The sequence below is a fragment of the Podarcis filfolensis genome, assembly GCF_964270895.1.
Source record: "Podarcis filfolensis genome assembly, chromosome: 1".
Classification (NCBI taxonomy): Eukaryota; Metazoa; Chordata; class Lepidosauria; order Squamata; family Lacertidae; genus Podarcis; species Podarcis filfolensis.
Window position 1 is genome coordinate 17,685,944 of NC_139604.1, and position 16,264 is coordinate 17,702,207.

A 16,264-nucleotide genomic window follows, 5' to 3' on the forward strand; every position below is an offset into this window, starting at 1 on the left:
GCCCACCATGCAGGAAGTCCAGTAAGGGTCAACCACCAGTAGGGGCAGCCCTGTTGATGTATAACAACTGAGAGCTCCCCCAGGTTCCCTGATGGGGTCATGGCGCGGGGGCATTTCTATGCCCCTGCTGTGCTTGGATAGAGCCTGTGGCCAGTATGCAACACCTCCCTGCTGGCAAGCGGAGCGGCCTTCTTGTCAACGCATAGATTCAAGATGGTCTGTCCAATTTGTTTCCAGTCGAAAATGGCTAGATCCAATTCTGATAATAGTGTTGCAGCAGATAACTGGGAGTGCTGCTGTACTTTTAAAGCACATTTTAAAGCACATTGAATTCTGGGCACTGTAGTTTACCTCTCACAGAGTTACATTTCCCAGCAACCCTTAACAAACTACAGTGCCCAGAATCCTTTGCGGTGTGTATGTGTGGTTGTGCTTTAAAGGCATAGTGTATACACAGTCTGAGTTTTGACAAGTACATGTTATATTTCAGCCAGCCTTTTGTGGCTATTGAACCTGCTCAGTTTCCATTGGGTTGTTTCAGGGTTTTCTCTCTTCGGTGTTTATTTTTGTGCTTCCGCAAACCTTGGGCTCCCCCCAACCCTGCTGATGCCTTCCTCATCTGTATGTAAAGGTTGATGTTTGGAGAACTGGGTTCACTGTTTATCTATGTGAATGTTGAGCTGTCGTAGTGATGCTTTAAGAAAATTCAGTACAAGGCTTCATGGCAAATGATGCTCCCATCATGAATTAATTTCTGGAACAAATCATACTTCTTACTGAGATTGCCAGGAGAAGCGTCCTTTATAACAAGGCATTATTTTACAGTGTGTGAGTGCCTCTTGTTCTTCCAGAAGGTGCCAAGCCAGCAAAAAGGAAAGGAAAGGAAATCACTGGGGAGCAGTGAACATTTTGAAGTGGTGGTAAATGTTTATGGCCGCTGTGTGCTGCTACCCAGAGCTTGTCTAGACAATCTATCTCTTCAGCATAGCCAAAGAAACAAAAAGCACTACAAAAGCCCTTAGGAGTTTTTCCTCTATATATCAAGCCAGAAAATATTGGTTAATTCTGTGGAAGAACATGACAGAGAAATATCCAAGTCTCCCTAAGAGGATGGAAAATAACTTTTCTGCAAGAATAGCAACCATAGACACTGCTATCGTCTCAGTATATTACTTTCTGGGTGGACTGTACTAAAATTAGGAGTGCTGGAGAGCAGTTCACACATGCAGGGGTGGCGCTTGATACTGCTGATGAATATGAAAATGGATTTCATTCTAAACTGAGGAGATGTGAAGTCCTATGACATTTGGACTTCCGGTTAGCGCCGGCGCTTAATGGCGGATCTCAACCGGAGCTCCGGGAGAGATCTGCTTCGTGGGTTCGGGTCCTGTCAGCTACGGCGAAGCGGGGACCCCTAAAAATCACAGGCGCGTTGCCTGTGAACCGGAGACTCGGCGGGCACCTTTGCGCCCCCCCGACGCTGCGAAATAGCCTTTTTAAAGGCTGCGGAGCAGCGGAGGGGTTTTGGAGCGGTGCTGAGAGTCGTCTTCACCCAGCCTGCGAAGCGAAGCCGCGTCGCCATTAGCGGAGAGCGCTGACTTCTTCCCGTGAAATTGGATTAAAAGAACAACTATCCGTGAGTAGGATTGACCGCTAAAATATAATCGGACTTTAAAATAAAGAAATTGGGCACCGAAACGGACAAGCACTAAAAAGGAAGTCTGCTTTCCGTTCTGTAGCAAGATCAAAGCGAAAGGCATTCTAGCTGTAACTGCTTGAGAGGAAACTTGTGGGAATTAAGAAATCCACCACCAAAGCAAAGAACTCCCTCCCCGAGGCAGGAGGGGGGGGGAAAGAAGATTTTAAAGTGTTTCCCTGCCAATTTAAAAGAATTGGATTAAGTACCGCTGCTCTTTAACCTGGGATCGGACTGCCGGAGAAAAGGAACCGGCTAAGGACTGTTGCTATAAGAAGGCTAAAAAGTATCTTAAATTGACTTTGGTTACTTTCAATTTGAAACATTGTTTTTGTGGCACTGCAAAGTTACTTACAGGACATTATTGATTGGGATCCCCTTGAAAGAGAAAAGAAAAATTGGAAGGGACTAGGAAAACTTTTATTCTTTTTTTCTGAAGAGTGTGGGATTATTTTGAGAAGTATAGAATTGATTCTACGCCCTCTAGAGGACCTACAAATTGTTTCAGCAACAAGTGGAATTTGAAATCTGAGATCTTTTGTTTGTGAGCTCCAAAGTCTGGGAATGACCTTGACTAAAAGACTTTGTTATGGCAGATGGTAAAGAGAAAGGGGATTTACAAGAAACAACCTTGAGATCTGGCAGACAATATAAAATTGACCCTTTCATGCAAAGAAGGGCTTCTGTAACAGGAGCCTCTGGAACTATAGTTGCTGCAAAGCCAAAAGTGAAAGCAATGTCTACAGAAGAATCATTTGCTAAGGTATTGGAGAAGATAAATGACTCTTTGGAGGAATTAAAAAAGCAAGGCGCAGAGACTAAATTGCAAGTTGCTGAAACTAAAGTACAAGTTGCTGAAACAAATAAAAAAATTGAAGAAATCTCTGGGAAAATTGACTTAAATACAAAAAGTATAACTGACCTTGGGAACAAAGTGAACTCAAATGCAGAAGCAATTGGGAAATTATTGGAAGATTCATCTACAACACGAAAGATAGCTGAGGAAGCTAAGGAAATTGCAACTGCTGCGGAGGAAAAATTTCCACCAGTTTACAAGAAATTGGACGAGTATGAGTTGGCACTCTCTATGCAGGATATGCAACGCAAGGAGAGGAATCTAAGGATCAGACTTGTGCCGGAAAAGGAAGGAGATAACTTGGTGGACTATTTGACAAAAGAATTTTCTGATTTCTGGAAGCAGGAGTTGGAGAAAGAGGACTTTAAGATAGAAAGTGCATTTAGATTGGGAACAAGACAGAAGAAGAATCGACCCAGAGATTGTCTTATTACTCTAAGATCAAAGGAGGAGCGAGATAAAATACTGAACCTGCACTACCAATCAACCCTTCGAATTGAAGACTTTTTTATTGAGATCTTTAAAGACATCCCTAAGAGTATCTTGGACGCAAGAGGACATTATAAGGACCTGGTGACATTGCTGAAGAGGAACTACATACCATTCAGGTGGGAATTTCCCCAAGGCTTGTCTTTTAAATATAAGGGAAAGAAGAGAAGAATAAAGACTGTAAGTGATAAAGACAAGTTCTTGGGAGAACACGAAGAAGACCTACAGAAAGAGACATTTCCAGGACAAGGGCATCCATCACTGGACACGAACACGGCACCACCGACAGACGAGGAACAAAAACAGGGAGCTGTAGGAGGAAGGAATAAATAATCCCATCATGGCTCTGCAACTTCTAACCTGGAATTGTAACGGCTTGAACATTCCCAGGAAGAGAAAAAATATATTTCATGCCTTAAAGAAAGACCAATTGGACTTGATTTGTCTACAAGAGACCCATGTGACAAGAGCACATAGAAAATTACTAATAAATAAAAGACTGGGACAGGAATTTATATCCTCAGACAGAGTAAAAAAGAGAGGAGTGGTGATCTATGCAAAAGAAAAATTGCAACCGAAACAAATTTTTAAAGATGATCAAGGAAGATATTTGGCAATTGAAATTCAATCTCAAGGAGAGAAGTATTTGATAGTGGGAATCTATGCACCAAACGAAGGGAAAGCTGAATTTTTTAAGAAGTTGCATGAAATCTTGATGGACCATATGGATTACAACTTAATTTTGATGGGAGATATGAATGGAGTAGTTTCAACAAATATGGACAAGGCACAAAGACAGGTAATAACAAAAGATGGAAGACTACCAAAGACTTTTTTTGAAATGACTGACAATATGGACTTGATTGATATTTGGAGAACAAAACACCCACTAGAAAGAGAGGGAACCTTCTTTTCTGAAGCCAAAATGACATGGACAAGGATTGACCAAATCTGGGTGACTAGCAGTATGGCTCCGAACATAAAAAAAGTAGAAATCTGCCCAAAAACTTTCTCCGACCATAACGCTGTAAAGATGGTGATGAGGCAAACAACAAATGGTTCCTTCAGATGGAGAATGAATGACACCTTATTCAGAGATGAGGAGATCTGCAAGAAGGCCCAAAAAACTTTGAAAGACTACTTTGAAATTAACTTAAGGTCTAAAGTAGAAAAAAGAATAGTATGGGATGCAAGCAAAGCCGTGATGAGAGGGTTTTTGATTCAGCAAAATACTTTAAAGAAAAGAAAGCAAAATGAGAAGAAGGAGAGAATTTTGGAAAAGATAAAAGAAGGGGAAAAACAATTAAGATCAAAGCCAAAATCCCAAGAGATTTTAAGAGAAATCAAATTTCAGCAAACACAATATATGGAACTGATGAATCAAGAATTAGAGTGGAAAATTAAACAAATGAGACAAAAGACTTTTGAATCCGCTGATAAATGTGGCAAGTTACTGGCTTGGCAAATAAAGAAGAGACAAAAACTCAACACGGTAACAAATATAGAAGTGGAAGGTAAAAACATAAGCAACCCAGCGGAAATTAGGAATTGTTTTCAGAACTACTTTAGACAACTTTACACACAAGGGCCGCAGAAAGAAATGGACATACAACAGTTCCTCGAGGAAAATGGGCTGAAAAAGGTTTCGCAAGAAAGTAAGACAATATTGAATCAGGAGATATCAGCACAAGAAATAGAAGATGCCATTCAAGGCATGACGCTGGGCAAATCCCCCGGACTGGATGGACTGACTTCCAAATATTACAAAGTTTTGAAGGAAGGGTTGATACAACCTCTGAAGGAAGTCTGCAATGAGATTATGGAGGGGAAAAGGGCACCCGATACGTGGAGAGAGGCCTATATTACACTTATACCAAAGACAGAGACTGAAAAGACCCAACTTAAAAACTACCGACCCATCTCGTTATTGAATGTGGATTACAAAATCTTTGCTAACATTTTAGCAGAGAGACTGAAAAGAGTTTTGATGGAGGAGATTCACGGGGACCAAGCGGGCTTTCTCCCAAAAAGGCATTTGTCGAATAATGTAAGGAATATAATTGACATTTTGGAAAAGCTGGAAGTGAACATAAACACTAAAGCTGTTTTGATATTTGTGGATGCCGAGAAAGCCTTTGACAACATTTCTTGGAGTTTTATGTTGAAGAACCTCCGGGGGATGGGGGTAGGCCAAGGGTTTGAGAATGGTATAGGTGCAATATATTCTGAACAGAAAGCCAAACTAATTGTAAATAATGTGGTTACAGAAGAGTTCAAGATTGAAAAAGGGACACGTCAGGGGTGCCCTATCTCCCCACTACTTTTTATATCGGTCCTGGAGGTTTTGCTTAATATGATTAGGAGGGACCAGTTGGTTAAAGGGATTCAGGTCGGAGCTAAACAATATAAACTGAGAGCATTTGCAGATGACTTAGTACTTACATTACAAGAGCCAGAAGCTAGCACGAAAAGAGTTTTGGAAATAATTCAAGAGTTTGGTCAAATGGCAGGATTTAAATTGAATAAGTCTAAGACAAAGGTTTTGGAGAAAAATTTGACACAGATAGAAAAGGAAAGGTTTCAGAACGAGACAGGGTTAACTGTGGTTAAAAAAGTGAAATATTTGGGTATAAATATGACAGCTAAAAATGTGAATTTGTTTAAAGATAATTATGAAAAAACTTGGAGAGAAGTGAAAAAAGATTTGGAGATTTGGTCCAATTTAAAGCTTTCCTTGTTAGGCCGTATTGCAGCTATAAAAATGAATGTATTGCCAAGAATGTTGTTTTTGTTCCAAGCATTGCAAATAATTGATAAAATGGATTGTTTCAAGAGGTGGCAAAAAGACATATCTAAATTTGTCTGGCAGGGCAAAAAGCCCAGAATTAAATTTAAGATATTAACGGATTCAAAGGAAAGAGGGGGGTTTGCCCTGCCAGACTTTAAACTTTACTATGAAGCGGCAGCTTTCTGCTGGCTGAAAGAATGGCTACTTCTCGAAAACACAGATATTTTGGATTTGGAAGGTTTTAATAACATTTTTGGGTGGCATGCATATTTGTGGTATGACAAGGTTAAAGCACATAAAAGTTTCAAAAACCATATTGTCAGAAAAGCACTATTAAATGTCTGGGTCAGATATAAAGACTTGCTGGAAAATAAAACTCCAAGGTGGCTGTCGCCAATGGAAGCTAAGGCAGTTAAAAAGTTAAATATGGAGTCCAAGTGGCCAAGATACTGGGAAATTTTGGAAAAGGAAGGGGACAAATTGAGATTGCAGAGTTTTGAGAAATTAAAAGGAAAGGTGAGGGACTGGTTGCACTATCATCAAATAAATGAAGCGTTTAAACTGGACAGTAAAATTGGCTTCCAGGTGGAAAAATCAAAATTGGAGACAGAACTGTTAGAACCCAGTACTAAGAATTTGTCAAAAATGTATAATTTGCTGCTGAAATGGAACACACAAGATGAAACGGTTAAATCGGTCATGATTAAATGGGCTCAGGACATTGGTCATAATATTTTGTTTGCTGATTGGGAAAAGTTGTGGACCACCGGGATGAAATTTACGGCATGTAATGCCTTAAGAGAAAACATTATGAAAATGATATATAGGTGGTACATAACCCCAGTCAAGCTTGCAAAGATTTACCATTTGCCTGACAATAAATGTTGGAAATGTAAAGAAACTGAAGGTACATTTTTTCATCTTTGGTGGACTTGCCCGAAGATTAAGGCATTCTGGGAAATGATCTATAATGAACTTAAAAAGGTATTTAAATATACTTTCCCCAAGAAACCAGAGGCCTTTCTCTTGGGTATTGTCGACCAAGGGGTGTTAAAGACGGATATAACTTTCTTTATGTATGCTACAACAGCAGCTAGAATACTAGAATACAGCAGCTAGAAGACGCAAGAGCTACCCACACTGGAAGAATGGCAGATGAAGGTGATAGACTACATGGGCTTGGCAGAAATGACGAGCAGAATCCGAAACCAGGGAAGAGAGGCAGCGCAAGAAGAATGGAAAAAATTTAAGGACTATTTAAAGAAATATTACAAAGTTAATGAAAGTTAGAATGATGTTGGACTGGAAAGTAAATGGTTACTATTAGCAATGGTTAAGACAAGGAGAATAAGGAAGAATAGCCTAAATCTAAATTAAAATAAGGGAAGATTTGCTGAACAATTGATAAGAATTTGGAATACAGAAAGGGGAGGCATGAGGAAGTCGGGGAAGAAAGGTATATGAAATTAGGATATGAAATGATACATGTTTTTTGTTCTGTTTTTGTCTTTGTATGTTTATGTTTGTTGTGTTGTGTTTATATGGAAAAAAATAAAAATATTATAAAAAAAAAAAATGAAGTCCTATGACATTTGATCCATGATGGTTCATTCTGCAGAACATCATGCTTTTTGCTGTTGTTTTATTTTGATGGAATGATTCCATGTGCCTTACAGACCTTGAACATGAAACTTGGCTCACCTTCCCAACAAAGCTGAGCATTTTATCATTTTCTTTTGAGTTTTATGCTAACATTTATCTGTTGCAAAATTCACCATGGCTCAGCCCGCAATGCTCGTTTCAGCCAAGTATTTCTGGATCACAGTAAACCAGATTCTCCCAATATTGGATTGCATATTTATGGAACAAGCTCTCAGCTTTGAAGATTTGACAGATCGAATACCAATCCCAGGACTGACCTGTGCTTAATTTTCTCAACATGTGAAGCTACGACAATAAGACTCTGTTAGAACATGATGGCAAAGGTGTAAGAAAAAATGACTCACACAGTGTCCCAGGCTGCTGGTGTCTATACAAGGAGTGTGGGCTCTCATCCATTACATGTACAGTGTCAACACACCCAAGGCAGCAGCTGCTTAGGCCAAAGATCCCTGGTTTACTAATGCTGCATGCATAGCAGCTGAGGGCCTAATTCCAATTGGACACCAGCTGCAAAAAATGGCTGTAACATTCCCTCCACACACTCACACACATTTTGTTTCGTTGGCATCCAACTCAATGGAGAGCTCTGATGACTAAAAAAACTTCCTCACTTCTTTGAATTTTTTTGTTTGCTGTTAATAAAGGTGTTGCCCTATTTAGATTTTTAGATTTTGCCTGGCGTAGACATATTTAATGTCAATATGTCTCCCATTCATAATTCATTTTCTCCACAGAAAGTGAATATTCATTGAACTGAATTCTGAAAAGGACTCGCCTGTTACTTTCAGTGTAGAGACATCACCTTGCCAACAAAGGTCCGTATAGTAAAAGCTATGGTTTTCCCAGTAGTGATGTATGGAAGTGAAAGCTGGACCATAAAGAAGGCTGATCGCCGAAGAATTGATGCTTTTGAATTATGGTGCTGAAGGAGACTCTTGAGAGTCCCATGGACTGCAAGAAGATCAAACCTCTCCATTCTGAAGGAAATCAGCCCTGAGTGCTCACTGGAAGGACAGATCGTGAAGCTGAGGCTCCAATTCTTTGGCCACCTCATGAGAAGAGAAGACTCCCTGGAAAAGACCCTGATGTTGGGAAAGATGGAGGGCACAAGGAGAAGGGGACGACTGAGGACGAGATGGTTGGATAGCGTTCTGGAAGCTACCAGCATGAGTTTGACCAACTGCGGGAGGCAGTGGAAGACAGGAGTGCCTGGCGTGCTTTGGTCCATGGGGTCACAAAGAGTCGGACACGACTAAACGACTAAACAACAAAGTACTTTCAAATATCTTGGTTGTAGTTTGCTGCCCTAAGAGATCTATCATGGATTGCTCGTTCCTTGTGAAGAACATTTATTGACATTGGGCAGATGTCCTTATGGAGCTTGGGTTGGAAGCTGCTTGTAGATCAAGCAGCCATGTTCAATCACATTGTAAATTCACTGGGAAAATCTGCACAATCATTGGAAAACCAGCCTTTCCCAGAAGAAATGGCAGTACACATGGTTAGCTAATCATTTTGGTGCAAGTTACCACTTTAAGCTGACTTTTAAATGCCAAGTATGTTTTTCCCCACCATCATGTTGTCTGGTAGAGATGATAAGGAGAACATGTGCTCAATTATGTTTACTATCTCCTTGTTGTAGGGTCCCCTTGGTATTGCTGGTTCACCAGGTTTTCCAGGCATTCCTGGCAGGAAGGTAAGTCATGTTTTGGTTCGATTCTGTTAGGGAAATATCTCTCCACTTTTTCTGTACTGCATCTTCTAATAGGCATATTTTTGTTTCAGAACAAGGAGATAAAATATCCCTGGCACCCCAATTCTAAGAAAGTTTACTCAGGAGTAAACCCCAATTATTCAAAATCAACCATGCCGTGCTTGATTATTCGGTGAAGAAACAATCAGTTTATCCATCATTTGTCGCTAGATCCTGGTCTTAGTGCGTCGTCCAAACACGAGCTCATGGTTTAGCTTTCTCCAAACTGACCATGAATTATGGCCAGGTGTGTCCTAAGGCTTATGGCTTGTAGTTTGGGGGAGCTGAACTGTGAACCTGGGTTTGGATGACATGCTAAGTCAAACCATGGCTAAGTCAAACCATGCACAGCTTTGCATCAGGATGGCCAGGGAGGAGCAAAACAGCTGCAATGCCCTCTCTGGGAGTCTCCAGCACTAAGCCATGGTTTAGCTTAAAGTGGTGTTGTGAACCAGGCCTATGTATGGGAATAAGGATCAGCTCCTCCTTTCCTTCTTAGCCTGGACACAAAGAGAACCTGCATTTATTAACTCCTTGCTGAAGCAACTGTGTGAACAGCAAAGACTGCTTTACTGCCGAAGTTAATATGGGCACAGGCTGTTTGAAGTGATACATATGAACATATCCGACAATAATATTAAGAAGCGAAGTCACAGAAGAGATTTAAGTGTGCTGTTGAGCGAAGCTTCTATATGCATTGCGTGTCCCCCCCCCCCTTTTAAGGTTGTGAGTGTGGTGTTATTTAGCTGGATAGATCTGCTTGCAGCATCCCTTAGGAAACCGAAACAGCTGGAAGTGCAATTCATTTTAACAAGAGTTGGCAATGCACCTGGGGCTCTTCCTGTGCCACAGAATAATGAACTGCAGAAAAAGCTAAACAGCCAGGTTTTCCTCATTTATATGGTGTCATAAAGCAGCCCTGTTCTCATGCAAAGTTGGTGTTAGCTCATCTTCTCCCATGCTCAACTTTTTTTAAAAAAAAAAAATCTACAGGAGAGGTCCATTTAGATGAAAGAATTATAATAGTGAAAACACACCCCTATCTTTAACACTAGGATAGTATTAGTTTTTAATAATGCTGGATCTAGTTTCTTTCTTTTATTACTTCATTTTTTTATTTGGCCTCACTGGCAGGCTATAGTTTTCTCACGGTTATTTTTCTAGTGTGCTTTTAAACTTTGTATTTAAGAATGTTGGGTCTATAGGAAAGTTGGCATTCTTTATAGCCTAAAGGCACAAGCCTTTAGGAAGAGTCCTGGGAAAAGTACCTACCACTGTATTTTTATTTCAAAGGGTATTTGGGGGGGCACTTTCCCAATGGACTGTATGTTCTGAATAGTTTTAACTGGGAAAAGCATGTAAATATACTGAATTAGTCTGTGTTTGGTCTTACCCTTCATCATTTGCACTTGTTGCTCTGAATTTTCATTTCATTTCAGCGTCTGTTTCCCCTTAAAGAAGCACGTTATATGTGTGGGTGTATGCATGTGTGTTGTGCAGACTAGATGGGGCCTAGAAATGGGGCCACTGTTTTTATCGCCTCAACCTGAGCCCTTGACCACAAGAGGAGAACTTAAGAAAAATTCTCCTTTCTATGGCGAATTCCAAGGAAATTCCGAGTGCTTATCGATTGTGGTGACATCACATTTGCAGTGACATTTTACTTTTGTGCCCTTGTCCTATTCACAAGTGGTTGTGGGTAGTGGAATAAGGCAGTGGTGCTCACCAGACCTCCGACCAGAGGCGTAGCAAGGTCAGGTGGTACCTGGTGCAGAATTTTTTTTGTCACCTCCCCACATTGAACTTTTTAAAAGAAGGAAAAATAATATACTTACAGTTCCAAGTGTTATTTTCTGGTTTATTTACTTAACATTGTGAGCATAAGCACTTAAAACTTTTCCCCCTAACTTTGTTCTCACACCCACCTCTCCCCCTGTGCGTTCCAGCATTTGGGTCCTGAGTTGAGGGAGCTTTTGCTTTTCTTCTTCCCTCCTCCCTCTGCTTGTTTGCTCACCTGCCTGCTTCCCATCTTCTCCCTGCCTTCCTCCTTCAGCAACCTGGGAGCATGGGGTAATGACCGCCAGCAAAGCCGCGCAGCTCCCCCCTTCCCCCGATTGCTCGGGGTAGGCTTGGGAGTCACGGGTGCATGGCATGCCGAATGTCAGCCCCCTCAGCAATGACACCCAGGGTGGTCCGCCCCCACTGCACTCCCCTTCCTACGCCTCTGCCTCCGACTACCTGTGCCGCTGCTGCATATGGGACACAGAGCTGGGAGGGGTGAAGCAGCAGTGAGGTTAAAAAGGTAAAGGGACCCCTGACCATTAGGTCCCGTCGTGGCCGACTCTGGGGTTGCAGTGCTCATCTCGCTTTACTGGCTGAGGGAGCCGGCGTACAGCTTCCGGGTCATGTGGCCAGCATGACTAAGCTGCTTCTGGCGAACCAGAGCAGTGCACGGAAACACCATTTACCTTCCTGCCGGAGTGGTACCTATTTATCTACTTGCACTTTGACGTGCTTTCGAACTGCTAGGTTGGCAGGAGCAGGGCCTGAGCAACAGGAGCTCACCCCGTCACGGGGATTCGAACCGCCGACTTTCTGATCGGCAAGTCCTAGGCTCTGTGGTTTAACCCACAGCGCCACCCGCGTCCCGGCAGTGAGGTTAGTGTGTTGCAGAAGTACCAGTGGAGCCAACCCTTGATTGATCAAGACATCATGAGCTCTGCCTGCCCCAATTCCCTATTCTACAGAACTATTAAAGGTTCAGAAGCCTGTCCTCTTTTTCCACCTGGCCACCCATCTCCTGGAATGTGAAACCTGGCAGTGCTAATAGGGTTGGCCACCTTCCCCAGCTGGGATTAACAGATACTTACTTGGACCGTAAAGGCTTCTTAGTGGGAAGAAAGTTCTTTGCTTTCCTAGCACCCTTCTGTATTTTCCCCTCTTCCTTCAGCATTGCTGAAGTCACTCTGCGGAGTGGTGGAGGCCGAGCTGCTGAACTTTTTCTCTGTCCCGAAGTTCTTAAAATCTCATCACCGCAAACATCTGGTCACCATGTCCTTGGAGAGAACAGCGCAAGGACTAATCAGCCTAGCAGATGTTTTGCGCTGTATTTACAGTTGGCAGTTCTCACTAAACAATCATTAGTCAATGCAGTAATTTAAGGGATTAAGTAATAATCCTTTTAATGGATGGGCGGGAGCAAGGAATAGGGACAGACCGAAACAATGTCGGCATGGGAAGGAACTTGGCGAAAGGCAGCAAGTATGTGGTTTTTGTTCTTTTTTGTTTAAAGAAGTGTTGGCTAAGATTCTCACTTTCGATGGAATGATCTCACATTGCATTAAGGGATACACCAAACATATGCAATGTGTCTTCTGCAAGTTTATAGCGTTTAACATGATTTGAAGATTATTTTTATGAACGTGATCGGCCACTAGTAGTGCATCTATCGCATGGATTCTGCAGCATCTTTATTTGGAAGTGTTCACTTTCTTATACATGGAAAATTGGAAGTTGGGGAAACTGGATTTTTTAAAAAGGAATTGGCTCCATGGGTGTTTCCCTGTGGCCTCGAACTCACTGCTGCCCTGCCCCATCCCCATCTGGCAGGCTGTAACCACACCAGCTGAGGACGCGGGTGGCGCTGTGGGTTAAACCACAGAGCCTAGGACTTGCCGATCAGAAGGTCAGCAGTTTGAATCCCCGTGACGGGGTGAGCTCCTGTTGCTCAGTCCCTGCTCCTGCCAACCTAGCAGTTCGAAAGCACATCGAAGTGCAAGTAGATAAATAGGTACTGCTCCGGTGGGAAGGTAAACGGCGTTTCCGTGTGCTGCTCTGGTTCGCCAGAAGCGGCTTAGTCATGCTGGCCACATGACCCGGAAGCTGTACGCCAGCTCCCTCGGCCAATAAAGCGAGATGAGCGTCGCAACCCCAGAGTCGGCCACGACTGGACCTAATGGTCAGGGGTCCCCTTTACGCTAACCACATCAGTTTCAGGAGAGTGGTTTCATGGCTGTGTCCCACTACATGAACTTCAACTAGACTGCTGCTCTGCTACAATGATATTCTCTTTGCAGTTTAATCCCAGAGCTGTCAATCATTGTCAAGATCTTTCTCTTAATGGTGGTGGTTAATATTCAGAAACAATGCATTTCTCTCCCACCTTTTTTTCAGGGTGAAGCTGGTCCAACAGGTGCACGTGGTCCAGAAGGTCCTCAGGGACAAAGAGGTGAAACAGGTCTGCCAGGTCCTGCAGGAACATTTGGTCTTCCTGTAAGTTCATCAGACTTTTCAATACCTGAGCGTTTCATGAGTCCTAATTTTTGTTGAGGCGGTCTGATCTCTGCTGCTACAGGATTGCAAGTGGCAGCTCACACTGAATGTTCCTATTTTAGAACCTTTCTTTTTGACATCTTGGTTTTGATGTAAAGGGATTTGTATGTGTGCATCCATGTGGAAGTATATTCAGTGGCGTAGCGTGGGTTGTCAGCACCCGGGGCAAGGCAAGTTATTTGTGCCCCCTAACCCGTGGATTTGCGCCCCCTAACCCATGGATTTGCGCCCCCTAACCCTAACCCCCAGATGTTGCGCCCGGTGCGGCCGGCCACCCCTGCACCCCCCACGCTACGCCACTGAGTATATTCAGGCATGTGAGCTACAATTCGAGACACTCTTCCACAGCGACATTTCTCTGATGTATAATTGAATGCATAGTTCAGGGGTTGCCGACCTTTCTCGGCCCATGAACACATTTGCAAAGAGGAGAAGCTATCATGGGCACCATTCAAAGCCCACAACCTGTTAGATTGCTTGCAGTAGAACACTTCTCTCAAGTCTAATTTCAGTGGCACAGTGGTAGGGCAAGTCCTCCGCAGGCAGATGTGCATCTGCAGGAGCCAAGTTGGTGACCCCCTAGCATAGTAAATGGGTCACTAGAGAATTAATAATCTGTAATAGAAAGAAGGGGGAGTCCCAGTAAAGGAAGAATGGATACAAAAGCTTATGAAATATGCAGAAATGGCAAAACTTACCGGAAGAATAAGAAATCGAGATAACAGACTTTTTTTATATAAAAGAATGGAAATGGTTTGTTGAATATTTACAGATAAATTGCAAACAGATAAAAACATTGGCAGGATTATTGTAATAACCTGCAGATTCATAAGAGTGTATATTTAAAGTAGATAATTAAATGAGCAAATTAAATGAATTTGGATATGAAAAAGATATTAAATATTTTTGACTGGCATCAGCAAATATCTCAAGACGGCTGCACTTTGAAGGTATGGTGGGGATCTGCCCAAGGTTTTGCAGCTAATGCACACCACTGTCTTGTGTGGCTCCAAGGTAGTTGCTTATGATACACAGATGACACATGCCCACAAAATATTAGATCAATCTTAACTGCCTTTGATTTTATTTACAGCTGCGGAGGTGTGTTCAGTCTGAGAAATACTGAAATTTCCATGGTTTAAGCCACGTAACATCTGCACATTTTCCTCTTGCTGCCTGTTTTTCAAAGAAGGTGTGCATGAAGGCTGAAGCTTGTTGCTAACGATGATATATCTTACTCTCCATTTAGGGCTCCCCCGGTACGGATGGTTCCCCAGGTACTAAAGGGCCATCGGTAAGTGATCATATATACAACCAAATAGTTTCTGGGCCCAATTCAAAGTGCTGCTTTTGACCTAGAAAGCCTTAAATGGCTCAGGACTTCTGTAGCTCAAGGACCACCTCTCTCCATATGAACCTACCTGGACCCTGAGATCATTTTCTGAGGCCCATCTTTGTGTGCCTCCTCCACGAGATGTCTGGAGGGTGGCAACACGAGAATGGGCCTTCTCTGCAGTGGCTCCTTGTTTCTGGAATGCTCTCTCCAGGGAGTTTTGTCTGGCGCCTTCATTCCATATCTTTAGGCACCAGGCAAAAACCAGGTGGTGATATGATGATGATGGTGGTGGCATGTCTTTCCTTATGTTTTTTTTAGCTGCTTTTAAAATTTATTTAATCATTTTTTCAATACGAACAACCACCACAAAAAACACATACAAAAAAACCCACAATAACACTAATAACACAATTTAACAATTCAGATTTGAGTACTGATATACCTATAACTTCACCTTTTTATGGAGAAGGAACTGGCAAGCCACTCCAGTATTTTGCCAAGAAAACTCCATGGACATAAAAAAGGAGAAGCTTTGAGAAGAAAGTGAGAGTTTGCAAGGCATGCTTTGGTTCATGGCGTCATGGAGAGTTGAACACGACTAAGACGACTAAACAACAGCAACAAACACCTTTTTAAGAATATTTCTCCACCTCTCCTCCCCCTATTTCCCACCACTGTCCACCTTATCGCTTAAGTATTCCTTCCAGATTTCTTCATATTTATCCATTCTTAATTTGTGTCGACATGCAATTCGTTTGTATGTAGCTAGTCTGTCCATATTGTCAATCCATGTGCTTGATTGAATCTTTTTGCGGCTCTTCCAATTCATCAAAACAAGTTTTTTTTGCTTCTAATATGGCATGGTACATCCAATTTTTTTGACCCCTTGTAATCGCTCACGTTTCCGGTATATAATTTAGAATTAATTTCAATTCCCCTAAATAACAATTTTTTAAATTACTCTTGCAAACACCAGGTGGTGATATGATGATGATGATGTCATGTCTTTCCTTATGTATATGCTGTCAACCATATTTATATGTCTTCTAGGGCTCTCCAGGCACTTCAGGTCCACCTGGCTCACCAGGACCTCTTGGTTCTCCAGGACCACAAGGCAGCACAGGTCCCCCTGGCATCAGAGGGCAAATGGTAATGATGTTCCCCTCACATTGGAAATGGTACAGTAGTCTACAGGGTGCTGGTGTTGCTAGTGCCAGCATATAGAGCCTATGATCACTGAGTACCGATGAAATGGAGAGGCAATTCAAGTGAGATAGGTTCATTTCAATCATTCTTAGGCATATTCCTACCAGGGCTGAGCCAGAACCTGGAACCAGAAGTGGTGCTAGGGA

At 42.3% G+C, this 16,264-nt stretch overlaps 1 protein-coding gene across 1 annotated transcript in view; it reads left to right on the forward strand.

Moving 5' to 3' along the window:
- Window positions 1-16,264, forward strand: part of COL5A2 (collagen type V alpha 2 chain) — a 200,002-nt gene that overhangs the window by 132,696 nt on the left and 51,042 nt on the right. Inside the window, exons 19-22 of the mRNA XM_083626217.1 lie at window positions 9,134-9,187; window positions 13,418-13,516; window positions 14,826-14,870; window positions 15,963-16,061. Coding sequence (XP_083482343.1) covers window positions 9,134-9,187; window positions 13,418-13,516; window positions 14,826-14,870; window positions 15,963-16,061 — 297 coding nt within the window. The remainder of the gene's footprint in view (window positions 1-9,133; window positions 9,188-13,417; window positions 13,517-14,825; window positions 14,871-15,962; window positions 16,062-16,264) is intronic.